This window comes from Macrobrachium nipponense, chromosome 22 (genome assembly GCF_015104395.2).
Source record: "Macrobrachium nipponense isolate FS-2020 chromosome 22, ASM1510439v2, whole genome shotgun sequence".
NCBI classification, from domain to species: domain Eukaryota; kingdom Metazoa; phylum Arthropoda; class Malacostraca; order Decapoda; family Palaemonidae; genus Macrobrachium; species Macrobrachium nipponense.
Window position 1 is genome coordinate 69,019,921 of NC_087213.1, and position 15,000 is coordinate 69,034,920.

The window sequence follows — 15,000 nt, forward strand, 5'->3', positions numbered from 1 at the left end:
TTAATTGGCTTATTGAAAACTTCTAACAGTACTCAAGATGTATTCTCGTTTTGTTTGCATTTGTTAGAAGACTGTAAGCAATCCGGACAAGTAATGAAAAATGTGGATTTTTTTTGTAAGCTTTAATTTTCTATGGCCTTGTTTGATTTCAATATTGATTTCATCCAAACTATACTCCGTTTTTTTTCATCTGTCCACCCGCCTGTGGTGTTTTTGTATGGTAACACTGCGTCCCGGGCTTTAGATAGTTACATTCAGCTTACATTCAACGATTATAATAATATCCTATTTCGAATATTAACGGTGTAATTCGCATACAGTAAATTATTAAAACACTTTTCAGTTGCAAATGTACACCCAGATATCCTTTTATTTACCTAAAACTTACACATAGCGTATCTATCTAAAGCCCGGGACGCAGTGTTACCATACAAAAACACCACAGGCGGATGGACAGATAAAAAAAAAACAGAGTATAGGAGCATAAATTGCACCGTATCTAGAACTTAGAGGCTAAATCACCGTCTTTTAAAAGCGCGTAGAGCACCACTCTATCTTTGAGGTATTTGAAGTAGTGGTGCTCTATGCATTCTTAGGAGACAGTGATTTATTCTCCAAGTTCTAGATGCAGTGCAATTGATGATCCCAAACGGGGTGGAGTCAATATTGGAATCAATCAAGGCCACAGAAAATTTAAGCATACAGAAAAAAATCCACATTTTTTGTTTCTTGCCCGGAAAGCTTACAGAGTCTTCTAGTTTTTTTCACAACTACTCATTGGAAATGAGATTACCAAAATGCAGCACGCATTCGTACATCTCCCTACACATCAATTTCAGTTTTAATTCATTTTTTGTTTTCACAAAAAATTGTAAAAGAGATTCATTGAGTCAGTTCATTAATCTAATGAAAGAAAAATTATGGTTCCTCTTACGAATATTGTTGGTATGTGAATTAAATGAAGAAAAGCAGTATTCATTTTCATTAAGAGGTGCAACGCCAGGTTACGGCATAGTTTATCAGTCAATCAGTCTGTCTTCTGGTTGGCAAAGTTCAGGTTACCTTGGTGCCAAACAATACTCGACCTAAGATTAATTTTCTCCTCTCTAATATCATACAAATAATAATTCTAGTTTTCAGTGAACTGCTTGTAGATATTTTGCGAACTTGTCTTGTAAGGGAAGAAGCAAAAGACGTGACTTTGGTTTAATTTCGTCACTTTGGAAAGTCGTAGCAAATTCCAAAGGTAAAGATCTTTGCTAAGGATCTCATTTAAATTTACAGGAGTCTGGGTCATTTCTAACTCCACCAGAAAGAATGACTTGTATTTGCGCCATTCCATATCTTCAGTCTGAAAGAAAAACCTCGGAATTTAGGAACTAATTAGTTGAAGGAAACTTGAGTTATCCTAATAAAATAGGAGCAGTCAAAGCAGTGGAAAAGCATCGCCTCTTTGGTAGAGAGAGGGTGCAAGGAGGAATTTAGAAGTATTTAAGTAGAATGAATGATCTTGAAGAAAGAACTGAGGTAAAGGGAGCTATAGTAGATTCACATCAACCGTGCTTTTGATGTCTAGGCCCGTCCCTTACGACGCTCCTGATTGGCTGTTGATAAACCAATCACAGGACTGGAAACTCTCAGTCTCTCTCGAGAGTTCACATGGGTAGGAGCTATGTTCCACCGCTCCTAAGGGATACCTTTTTCAAAAGCATCCCTCAGGAGGGTGGAACATACATACTGCCTATGTGAACTCTCTTGAGAGAGACAGAGTTCCCAGCCCTTTGATTGGCTTATCAACAGCCAATCAGGAGCGTCGTAAGGGACGGGCCTAGACATCACATGCATGGTTGATGTGAATATACTATACTTGCTTTAGTAAGATCTCGCCGATGAAGCTTGAGTTATCCAACTAAAAGAAGAACAGGCTAACCGGAGCAGAAAGAGTTGCATAAACCCAAAGTTACATCATGATAAATGACAAGCAAATATATATATCGTGAGTTTGTGTAGCCTAAATGTCATCCCTCCTCTACTTTACCCCTTTTGATTTCGCTTTTGTATTATTATTTAAATTCTTCGTGATGAAGCCTGCCATTCCCGGCTGTTTCAACCTGCCCCCTCCACCGCTCCTTGCAGCTCTTCAGACAATCTCCCCGGATAGAGTTTCCTCGATTTCACCCTGCTAACTAGAGCCCTCGTCCAGGGATTTGCAGAGAGATTTCCCGAACTCTGTCCTCCGAATATGAAGCGCGAGTTAATGGGATTTTGCGGTGGGAATGAATTGCCTTTTGCTAAGCGCCGCGGATTTACTGTAGGCAAGTTTAACTTGAAAATTTGAGGTCCGTAACCTTCCCCCCCTCCTTCCCACCCCTACCCCCGTTTCTTCCCTTGCTCCTGTTGGCCATGAAGGGACTTCATTTGGTAAAGGATCTGACTTATTGATGATCCTGCAACTCCCGCGTTTTGGCCCGAAATAGTTTTGTCTGGTATTTTCGTGTGGGAGGGGAGTCAGCTGGGACTTGTTTTCTAATATCCCATTGCGCTCAGGGCTTAGGTCCTCTGAGTGGAAATTCAAAAGCGTGGGTGGTTTTCCAGTAAACTAGTTTACTGATCGTTCTTTGCATTTTTATTAACACTTCAAGGTTTTCTCCGCTATCTCTCATGGGTGGAAGCTGTTCGAGTTGATAAGAGTAGTTGTCATTTTTTTCTCTTCTGGGTATTGTATAACGCCTATTCCTTTCGTCGCTCATGTTAAAATGAGGGATTAAAAAAAATTTTATCCATGAATTATTTTAGGGCTATGCTACAAGAATAGAATATCGTTACGGGCATGATCGATTCTGCGTGCTCTAAAAATTTACTAGATAAAGTGCGGCATAAGACTTTAAAACTGAAAAATAAAATATATATAATTTTCAGAACACAGTCGTTAGTTGAAATCCGCTGTAACTGGATTATTGGTTATTTTTACTCTACTAAATTAACTAAGGATCATGATATAATGTTTATTACGGTAACTGTTTGTGATGAAATGTTTCCACTGACCTTTGTAGCTTAGATTTTTCAAAAACTGTTTCATCATAGTTAAAGTAACTCAGTGGAATAGAGGAAGGTTCTATACATTTTTTTTTATTATTATTTTTCTTATAGAACGAAATGCATGCTATGGAACATACGATTCTGAGAAATCTGATTCTACATCCTTTTATAAAGACATTCTTCCTGAACTAAATCATCACTAGTCGATTTGGCATTTTACCGGCTTTGCTTAACCTGCTGGAATGATCAGGGCGACCTTACCTGGAACGGTAACATCTAGAAGATAGGCCCTGGAAGGACTCTGACAAGCATCAGCGTCGAAGTCCAACAACATTGTTCCCACGATGGTGAAGAAGATGCCCCATCGATGGGAATGGTACGTTTCGGTGGGTACTTGGGTATCGTCTGCTATATCTGTGGAGAGAGAAAGCCGCAATATAAATCAGTTAGTAGATGAACTTAGGGAAAATATAAGTATACAAACTTAAAGATAAACAGTCTGTTTTTTAGCAATTTCTTTAAGATTGTCGTCGTTCACTCTTCGTGATCCAAAATGGTCAGGGAAGCCATCTTGAATTTCTCCTAGAATGGAATGTCAATCGGCCATCTTTGATTCTCTTTCAAGTAATCAGTATTGAAAAATTATGCATAATTTAAAAAGGATTTCTTGAAGCTAGAAATCTTCGAGTCTACTGGGGATTACAAAATATCGCATAAATAGGTTTTTGTCTTTTGGTTTTTAACAACTGACAAACATCATGTTCGATATTGCTGTTCCTTGTTTTCCTCCGATTTCAGTTTTTGACTTTGATTCATTATCGATAAAATGGCTTTGTATATCTTCGTTTTAAGGCACAAGTACACGTACTCTGGCCTTTTAGATAGGTGCATTCCTTGCCTTTGATTATTTTCAATTCTGTGTAATCCTTTGTCGTCATGTGTATTTCTGTTTGCTATTTTAGTGGCTTGGCCATTTGTATTCCTACATCGACTTGAAATGTTTTTTGTCATGTGTTCTCGTACTATGTCATATTCTTATGTGTATTCTAATCTTGCCCATTATGACTATATGTAATCCAATTTTGTCCTGTTGACCATGAGTATTCTTACTTATCTCTGTTAGTTTTTTGCATTCACATTTTGTCCTTTTTGGGCATATAAATTTCAGCTTTTTCTTTTTTCATGTCATCTTACTTTATCACTTTGGTCATCTGTTTTCATGCTTTTTCAGGTAATCATGTTTAATTATACCTGTTCTTTGGGCCATATAGATTCGAGTTCAATCATGTCCTTTTCATCATTTGTATGGTTCGCTTTCAGTTTGTAATATTTTTCATTTCATTAATATCGTTCTGGCCATATGCATTCTTATTTGTTCATTTGATCTGTGTTTCACGATTTCGGCTAATTGGGTCATTTTGCATGCAGACGACAATTAGCTCGAATGAGCATAATTTCGGACCCCCAGCGGGGCTCGCATATCTAGTTGCGATGGAGATTGAAACGTTCTCTGTGTTACATTCATCTACATTCATTGGTGGCACTTCTTTTAATACCAACATAAATGGTAATTATATGTGCAGTTTAAGTTAGGACTTTTTTCAGTATTATTTTAAGTTGAATCTAGGAAAAAATCTATTGTTAACCTTAATTACGTTTGCATTTTCAGTCTACATTTCATAACGGCAAAAAATTAAGTTTCCGGAAGATTAGAATGGTGTAAACATATCCCACAGTAAATCAGAAACGTTCATTACATAAAAAAAAATTACAAATTAGAACAGTATATCCATATATAAAAATAGAGAAAGGACAATGGTTCTAAAATTACATCCTTTATTATGATCTTATATTTTTGGCGCATGCGCTCTGCAGCTCCCAAACACCCTCAATCTTCCACTCCTAAAGGGTGGAGGAGTTAGTGTCGTCAGTGCACCTTATGTGGTGCACTGTAAGCATTACTTAAGGTTCTTTGCCCCGAGGTGAAATCCCTTTCATTCCTTTTGCTGTGTCTCCATTCATAGTCTCTCTCATCCGTCCGACTTTCCACCCTATAACAGTTGATTCATAATGCAACTGTTTTCAGGTTTTCCTCCTGTTACACCGTTCAAACATTCTTGCTGTCAGCTTCCCTTTCGGCGCTGAATGACCTCATAGGTCCCAGCGCTTGGTCTTTGGCGAAAATTCTATTTTCCTTTCATCAAGCTTCCGCTGCCAAGCTTCATTAAAACTGAAGGAGAAAATCAATATCACGTCAACCATTTTGATTAGGTCGTCACTGTAGATGCAGTGATTCTCAAACTGGGTGCCGTGGCACTCTGGGGTGCCACAGACAGTGCCTAGTGGGGCCGCAAGGTTGTCATGAATTTTGTCTTGGCTAGAATATCTCAGTGAACTTTTGTAAAAACAAAAAGTTCGGAGAATTCTTAAAAAAAAAAATATTATCATTTTGTCTACTCTAACATATTAACACACACACACAATATATATATATATATATATATATATATATGATATATATATATGTATGTTATATATATATATATATATATATATATATATACGTATATCTATATATATATATATATATATATATATATATATATATATATATATATATATATATATATATATATATATATATATATATATATATATATATATATATATATATATATATATATATATATATATATATATATATAGTAATTGAAACACCAGCAGGGAAGCGCCATCTATATATCAGTAAGGACACCAAGGCCAAAACCCGGAACAGCTTTTTGTACAACTTTATTGGGACATGTTTCGAGTAGAACTATCACTCGTTATCAACCTACAAAATTTAAAATGAATGACATTATAGTTCTTGCAATCAAATTCACAATAATAAAATGATATGTATAAAAATTATAAGAGTACGTTAAAAGATAGCTAATACTTAAAAAAAATTAAAATTAAAATTTGCTAAAGGAAACAATTGAGTAGATAAAATAAAATAAAGCAGAATGCAAATTTAAGTCACAAAAACGTATGGTACAAAAGAACAGTAAATATACTAAGTCGATATACAAACCAGCTGGATGCAGACTAAAAACACAACTTTCAAAATTATATGTAAACAAACAACCTGAAACTACTCCTAACATAAAGAAACCTGTTATTTATCTACCTTTAACTTTTACTGGAACTCATAGTTACGATCTAAAAAAGCAATTAATTTCTATTTTGTGCATTGGTTACCCTCAGCTAGATATCAAAATATATTTTACTTTACAAAATAAATTAGGAAATTTCTTTAAAATTAAAGACCCTATACCAACAAGCCTTCGGTCCAATCTGATCTATAAATGGCAGTGCAGTGGTTGTGATGCCACTTACGTTGGAAAAACTAACAGATCAGCTTGGATGAGATGGTTTGAGCACCTTGGTAGGTCATTTCGAACAGGCAATTATCTTACAAGACCTAGTTATAGTCTAATTAGGGAACACAGCGAGGAGTCTGGTCACCCTTTACATATCGATGATTTTTCTATTTCGACATTTCAGAAGTTTTATATTCTGTTAAGATAAAGCCTTCCTTGGCTAGAAATGTAGCTGTTACCTCACTTTTGTGTTTTTAGTCTGCATCCAGCTGGTTTGTATATCGACTTAGTATATTTACTGTTCTTTTGTACCATCCGTTTTTGTGACTTAAATTTGCATTCTGCTTTATTTTATTTTATCTACTCAATTGTTTCCTTTAGCAATTTTTAATTTTAATTTTTTTTAATTATACATATCATTTTATTATTGTGAATTTGATTGCAAGAACTATAATGTCATTCATTTTAAATTTTGTTGGTTGATAACGAGTGATAGTTCTACTCGAAACATGTCCCAATAAAGTTGTACAAAAAGCTGTTCCGGGTTTTGGCCTTGGTGTCCTTACTGATATGTATAATATAGATATATTATATATATAGATATATTTATATATATGATTAATATATATATATATATAAAAGTATAAAAGGCCCATTTCGCTTTAAACCGGATCGGTGTGTTTTATTGGCCCTTTATACTTGAGACGTATCCTGTTTTACAGATAATTTATTTGCACACACGCTCATATATATATATATATATTTATAATAAAATATATATAATCTAATAATATATATATATATCTATATGTAATTGTGAATATATATATATATGTATATGTAGTTATGTATATGTGTGTATATATGATATATATATATATATATATTAATATTATATATATTATTCATGCGGTAATGATTACATAAATTAGGGTACTATCACTAAAAAAAGACTGAGAACCACTGCAGAGTTTAGTTTAAAGGAAAAAGAAACGACAAAAGAATCATCTGACCTGTTTCGTTGAGGTTAAGCGTGTAGTTATCTGGGAGAGAGTTGACGACCGAGGTGATTGTAGTAGCGTTGAGCATACCTGGCTCCGTTGCCCCGATAAGTTCACTCACCTGGAATAAGCAATTAGATAATACAAACTGCCGTCCGTAATAGTTACCAAGTCCACTTCACTGAAGTGAATTCCTCTTTCAGTGTCCTCTATTGTTATCTACTTTGTTTTGGGGTAATATGAGATTTTCCATTTTTTCAAGAGGATTGTCGGATAAAGCAAGGCGTTATAATAGGTTTGCCACAGTATCAAGACATGAATACTAAAGAATTGAATTGAAAGTTATCTTTAGACTTTAATAATAATAATTAATAATAATGGTTGAAGGTCCACAATAATATAGCATGTGAGAGTTGATGGTCTTTTAATAAATATTAATAGCTTTCGAACCTTGTGCTAGGCTCATCCTCAGTTAAGTGAATATTATGACTTTTCATAATAATCACTTGAGTGAAGATGAACCCAGCACAAGGTTCGAAAGCTATTAATATTTATTAAAAGACCATCAACTCTCACATGCTATATTATTGTGGACCTTCAACCATTATCATCATTTTCGACGTGGAAAACTATGCCCAACAATAATAATAATAATAACGATGGCGGTATACAACTCGCTTTAGTAGCCCTTAGCCATATAAAACTATGAAAGTGATAAAACCTACACCCCAGAGCAGAGTAAATGACCCTCAGACCGGTGCGTCTGATTCTCGAGAAAATACTGATGAACAATTACAGAGCCGCCTCATGTGAGCAACTTTGCTATTACTCATATACTTAAAGGAGGTGAAACGAGAGCCTATGTTTTTGGCCTATTTCCTAATCTTGTTGCCTGGTTTTGCTTCAGACAAATGGTATTTTTCTTGTTCTGGTGGATAATTGAAGTCTAGATTGTGTTTGTCAGTGTTGGTTGTTTGGGGTATGTCTGCCGGCAGGATGCTAAACGGTGAAAACATGAAGTAGAAGAATAGATAAATATATAAATAAATAAATGAATACATATGGTAATCAGTGTTGGCTGTTTGGGGTATGTCTGACGGCGGGATGCTAAAAAGGTGAAAACATGAAATGAATAAATAGGTAAATAAATGAATAAATAAATAAATAAAAAATAAATAAATAAATAAATAAATAAATAAATATGGCAAAACTGCCAGATATTGTTTTCTTGAAATAAAAGAAAGAAGAGGAATAGCTCAGAATTTTATTAACAAGGTTGAAAGTGTAACCGAAAATTTTTGAAGAATTCCAGATATTGTATAAAAAAAAAGGGAAAGGAAGCATCTAAGCATCACACAAGAATGTTATAACAAGGTGAAAGTGTAACGATAATTTTGAAGAATATCCAGATATTGCTATAAAAAAGGAAAGGAAGCTTCTAAGCATCACACAAAAATGTTATAATTACGGTAAATTCGCTTGAAACGCAGAATGAAAAATCTTATAGAAATAACTTTAGTAAGAACCTGGGCCTCCTTCCTTGTTTCTGTCATTCAGCCATCACCAGATACAACCTATACCATTTATTTATTAGATAATTATTATTGGTATCTTCTCAAGCCTATGAGAATTATTTTGAGAAAATTATGTGGTAGTTTGGCCACATGAAAATTAATGTTCCCTAGAAGTTCGGTGATAATATATTAAGTCTGAACAGTCATTACTTACCATTGAATCAAATTTAAGTTTTTGAAAGAAATGAAAACCGCGAAATACGGCTATATATTTTAGGGTTTACCTTACCCATTCAATTTTACTCGTAGCGTATAGTTTAAATAAAACAAAAGATTGAATGATTCCTCTTTTCTTTTGAGTTTGTTTTCAAATTGATTCCATTTTGAGGCTAAACCAAACTTTCATTTATTTGTCAACAAGTTTACGGTTTCAGAAGTTTTTCATTTGGTTCTATTGCTCCTTAACATAAACCTGAAGTACTTTGGTTCATCAATTTTATATTTCCCTATTTACCGATATAGTTCTATCATTGTCATTTTCAGTTTATATTTACATTTAGAATAAGACTGAAATTTCGCCCAATTTTTAAACGAACGCTCGTCCTTCCGCCACACATTTCCCCAGCGTCTGCCCCTAATCGCTTTCCCGTCCATTAAACAAGGAGAGACTTTTGTTTGGTGTCTGGGAGCCAAAATAGAAAAGTCGCCAGAAAACGCTCCGTTGCATCGATGCAAACGCCAATCATCTCGTCTGCTCAAAGCTGACCCCGTCAATCAAAACGGGACGGGGACAGAGACAGTGAGGTGTTCTCTGTAAATGGGAAAAGGATTCGGTCAGAGCGAGGTGATGGTTGCCATCGTAACTCGAGTTTTTATTTATTTATTTATTTATTCAATTTTTGTCCCTTCGGTTCGTTAATTATGATTTTTAGAGAGTCGGTGGGATTTTGTTTCATTACGGCAAAACAGGAGCCTTTGGTAACTGTGTGTGTGTTTTAATGTGCGAGTGTTTATGGTTACCTTATCAAGTTATACATAAGTTAACATTATCAGTATTGAAATGATACCTTCATAAAAATGACTATATACTCGGCCACATGAAAATTTATGTTCCTTAGAAGTTCGGTGATCATTTAAAGATGATTTTCTATATTTTCGAAAAACAACAACGACTGAAACGCGACTAAATATACGTGTATTCCATAGCACTTCAATTTTTCTACTAGGGTATCGTTCAGAATGCAAGATTAGATGATGCTTTCTTTATCTTAGCGTGTTTTAAAATTGTTTTCATTTTAAGTAAAACCCGTCTTTTAATTTTTTCAAAAGGGTTTCGTTTTCAGAAGCGTTTCAGTGGGTTTTTTGCTCCTTAAAATAAATCTGAAACATTTTGGATCATGTATTTCTGTCAGGTGTAGACGTTTGCGACAGCTTTTATTTCATTTCCTTATTTTTAGGTTGAAGAAGTCATGTTGAAAAATTTGACTCAGAGATGACTGGTCTTATAAATAGAAGATAGTACAGCTCTGTTTTAAAAATTTTAATATATATTCAGTCAATATTATGTGAAAGTTTATCAACTGGGTTCTTTCCCTTTCATTTCCAACTTCAGACATTTAATAATACACACATTTTGTGGTACGTTTAAAGGAATCTCCATCTTTCCCCCACCCACCCCTTTTCTAAGCATCTTTCCCTAATCACATTCCCATCCATTAGACAAGGAAACACTTTTGTTTTATCTCTGAGGACCAAAATAAAAAAAAAATCTTCAGAAAACGCTCCGTTGCATCGATGCAAACGTCAATCATCTCGTCTGCTCAAAGCTGACCCCGTCAATCATAAAGTGACGGGGACAGAGACAGTGAAGTTGTTCTCTATAAATTATGAAAAGACTCATTCAAAGCGAGATGCTGATGTTGTTTTCATTTTCCATTGCTGCTCATTTTTTTTCAACTTAAATTTTTTTTCGTAATTATGATTTTAGAGAATGTGTACCTTTTTGTTTGTTTATGGTTAAATAGAAGTAATGGGTAACTGTCTGGAAGTGGGCGAGTGTATGTGGGAAGCATTTCAAGCTATTCTTTTGAAAGTTAATATCCGTAAGATTTTCATTATGCTTTTTGTTAAATTAATTGATATTTTGGCCGCATTGAAATTCATGTTCTCCATAACTTCGGTGATTATTTAAATGTGATTCACTTTATTTAGAAAAAACGATAAACGGCTGAGATACGACACAATATCAAAGTGATTTCTTGACTCATTTAGTGTTACTCTTAAAGGGCTAAACCAGTCTTTTTAATTTGTTTTGTTACAACTAACTTGCGGTTTGAGTTCTTTTTCATTAAGTTATTGCTCCTTAAAATGAATCCTAAGTATTGTGGTTCATTCATTTCTTTGACGTTTTAAGCATTTATATTTTGAATATATTTTTACTGTAAGATTTAGAAAGCCATGCGGAAGAATTGAATAAAATAAAAAGTAGTTAAGAGAATTTGAAAAATTGACAAGCCTTAGAAATGATGCATGCTGCATTTTTTGTTTTAGATTAAAAAGAAAAAAAAATAAATAAAAAAATCAACAATTTTGTATAAAAATTCCCAATAGAATTCTTTCCTTCTCTTTTTCAATTTCAACATGTCCTATGAACATTAGTCTCTATAAATCAACCTTCCTTCCCGCAACCCTATCCCCGGCATCTGCCCCTAATAGCTTTCCCATCCATTAAACAAGGAGAGACTTTTGTTTGGTGTCTGGGAGCCAAAATAGAAAAGTCGCCAGAAAACGCTCCGTTGCATCGATGCAAACGCCAATCATCTCGTCTGCTCAAAGCTGACCCCGTCAATCAAAAAGGGGCGGGGACAGAGACAGTGAGGTGTTCTCTGTAAATGGGAAAAGGACGCAGTCAAGTCGAGGTACTGGTTGCTGTTATAACTGAGCTTTTGTTTGTGTGGTTTTTTTGTCGATGGTGATCGTTTTGTTTCCTCAGGTCGTCATTATGATTTTTAGAGAATTGATGGCATTTTCCTTCTTCGCGACTAAATAGAAGGCTTGGGTGACTGTTTGTAAGTGTTGGGGGAGGGGGTTGGTTTGTAGGTAACTTATCAAGTTATTCATTTGTTGTTGTGGTATTTGCTTGCGATTTACATAGAGGATATTTTTGGTTTTGAGGATATTTTTGGTATAGAGGATATTTTTGTTTTGAGGATATTTTTGGTTTCAGGATATTTTTGGTTTAGAAGATATTTTTGGTTTCAGGATATTTTTGGTATAGAGGATATTTTTGGTTTTGATATTTTGGTATAAAAAATACTTGATGTTTTGAGAATATTTTTGGTACAGAGGATATTTTTGGTTTTGAGGATATTTTTGGTTTTGAGGATATTTTTGGTATAGAGGATATTTTTGTTATAGAGGATATTTTTGGTTTTGAGGATATTTTTGGTTTTGAGATTGTGGCAGCGTATCGGTCGTGTACTGGCGCTTCTTTCATGCGAATCTCTTTGTATTTTGATGATGAAGTTAAGGGTATTTGTGTGTTGAGGTGAGTGCTAGTGCACAAAAAACCGATGGACATCAATGCTGCTTAATTTTTAAATCCACGGAGGTTCGCTCTCAGTTAAATAAATCGATGAATACCTTGGAACAAAATATGTAATTTCTGCGCGAATATTGAGGTGATATCTGATGAATAATTACTTTTTATTGTGATTTCGCAAAAATGAAAAACATAGTCAAGTAATTTTCGTATGCATACGATATCCATTCATACGCGCGTACTTACAAAAAAGGAATTATAAAAAAAAGCTTTCGTTTCATGACATATCCTGGGGTCTAGATTTTACCGTGAATGAGAAGTGCTGCAAATTTTCTAAATTTCAACGACAATCATAAAGTAAACTTCGACTCTTGATTAGTCTTCTGCGATCTTTGAATAGGAATGTTATGGACAAATGTTGGTATGCTGTCAGAAATATTGTGAAGAAACGGATCGTTAAATTAAAGTGGAAGGACGGAGACTTGTTTGGTAATTTAACGATCAACAAAAATTTTTGTTGATATAATTAAGGGGCTTATACCCAGTGGAAGAATTGGCTATGAAATACCGCGCTTCATTTAAGAGCCGACGAAATTCAACTCGCTGCAAAAAAAAAAAAGGTGCTATTTAAAAAAGCTTTATTATATAAACTCGTAGCTTTAAGTGAATGTTATTAATTAAAATGAGGACGTCTAGCAATGAAGGAATTGAAGTGTTCTAAAAGAAAGATGAGAGATATTAAGTCAATAGCGAATGACACTACTGCCTTTTATTTCTGTACTCCTTACTAAATCTTTTATACCGCTTTTCGTGTATCATAGTGGCTATGTTGCATACATTATATGGATCGATTATGTTGGACTTTTTTTTGCTTTTTTATAAAAACAACAAAGATTTTATCAATTTCTCCCGTTTTGAGTTTTAGTCTCTTCGAGGAATAAAATTAGGATGAACTCGCTGTCTCTTTCTCTGTCTGTCACATTATAAGTTCGTTAGGTTTTTGACGTAGAAATATGGAGGTTGCGAATGCATATATACTAAAACTAATATCATAAGCTTTAATCTGATTTTGAGGTTATGTAACATACCTTGGGAAAATCGTCACCCAGAAGAGAATGTGGATTTTTCAACTCTTAGATAATCTCATTACCGAATGTAAATTTAATCAACAGAGACGAAAAAATATGGGAAGGCTTGTCTATGGTCGAACCATTAGTGAATTAAAAAGAAAGGTGGATAACAACCACCCCCACCCCCTACCCCACCCCCCATGACGATAAGGTTGACTAGGAGTGATTCATTTGTTCTCTTTAATTTGTGGTCGAGACTTGTTGCTGAAAGCGTTGACTCCCTTCAATGCTGTATATATTATTTGAATATTTTAAAATTATATCGATGTATCTACACAACGCGTGATCAGGCCTTCAGCTTACTCGGACGCGTGCAAGATTTTCCCCTCACGAATAAAGCTGTAAACATTATATTCCTAACTTAACGTAAATTTAAACGTGCTAAAATCTACATGAAATAAGATCCTTGTTTCACCAACGAGAAATAAAATAAATACGCTATATTTTATTAGAAATATTTTTTCTGTACTGTTTAACATGCACATTATTTATTTTTTTACATTTCCATTCTAATAAATAGATCATCAATATCCTATCCTAAAATTCCTGCAACTTTAACTCAAAGCGAAACACCTTTTTCAGGCATTTTTAGGCTCTTCCACTGGACTTTTTTCTTCCCCTCCCTCCCCTCCCCAACAACAACAAAGTCATTTGTAGTCTTACTCCCTGAGTAAGCGAAAATATACTGTAAGGAAGACGTGAACTGTACAGTGATGCTCAAATCTCATGCGACATGACTCCATAGGATTTTGTTCTAAATTCACTAATTGGCAACCTAGCATGCTCCATATTTATCTATTATTTCAATGCGGAAACGCGATTATTGCATACAATATGGACATGCGTAATATGTTTCATAAGAGTGAAATCTGTCATATATTTCAAAAGTGTAAGAAAATGTCACGTGTATCAAATTTCAGAAAAAACTCTTTCGAAACATTTTCAAATCTTTCGTTCACACATCGCTGAAGCATTTGACCAAAATGAAGTCGTCATCAAGCATCAGTTCGAATAAATAAAAGAAACACGAAAAAAAATTGTCATAACATTAATGATACTTCCAAAGCCAACATAAAATTTGAAATAGTCCTATTTGATTGCTTTTACACGTCAATGCTGAAAAAATGTAAATATGTATATACAAAAGTAGAATGCGCCCACCGATATCAACGTGTGAGGGGAGCATGTGTGACGTATCTATCATTAGTGTCGGTGCAACAACAACCACCCGGTGTAACATAAGTAGGTCTACACTGAGTAACGACAATGAAATTATCTTGAAAACACTTACTTTATATGTGTTAGAGGAATATTTGGATTTTCTTAAATATTTAAAAAAAATAGTGGAATACTAGCAAATATTCGCCTATGCAATTATTCATTTTTCAAAGCCAAGATATTGTTCCTAGGCCT

General features: G+C 34.4%; 1 protein-coding gene and 1 long non-coding RNA gene across 6 annotated transcripts in view; one reads left to right on the forward strand and one right to left on the reverse strand.

Annotated features, from left to right (window-relative positions):
• Window positions 1-15,000, forward strand: part of LOC135198789 (uncharacterized) — a 358,657-nt gene that overhangs the window by 120,460 nt on the left and 223,197 nt on the right. The gene's annotated exons all lie outside the window — the stretch shown is intronic.
• Window positions 1-15,000, reverse strand: part of LOC135198786 (proton-associated sugar transporter A-like) — a 216,099-nt gene that overhangs the window by 15,689 nt on the left and 185,410 nt on the right. For all 4 annotated transcript variants that reach the window (XM_064226727.1, XM_064226728.1, XM_064226729.1 and 1 more), the window contains exons 5-6: window positions 7,415-7,523; window positions 3,301-3,453 (exon numbers count right to left, since the gene is read on the reverse strand). In XM_064226727.1, the coding sequence (XP_064082797.1) occupies window positions 3,301-3,453; window positions 7,415-7,523 (262 nt within the window). The remainder of the gene's footprint in view (window positions 1-3,300; window positions 3,454-7,414; window positions 7,524-15,000) is intronic.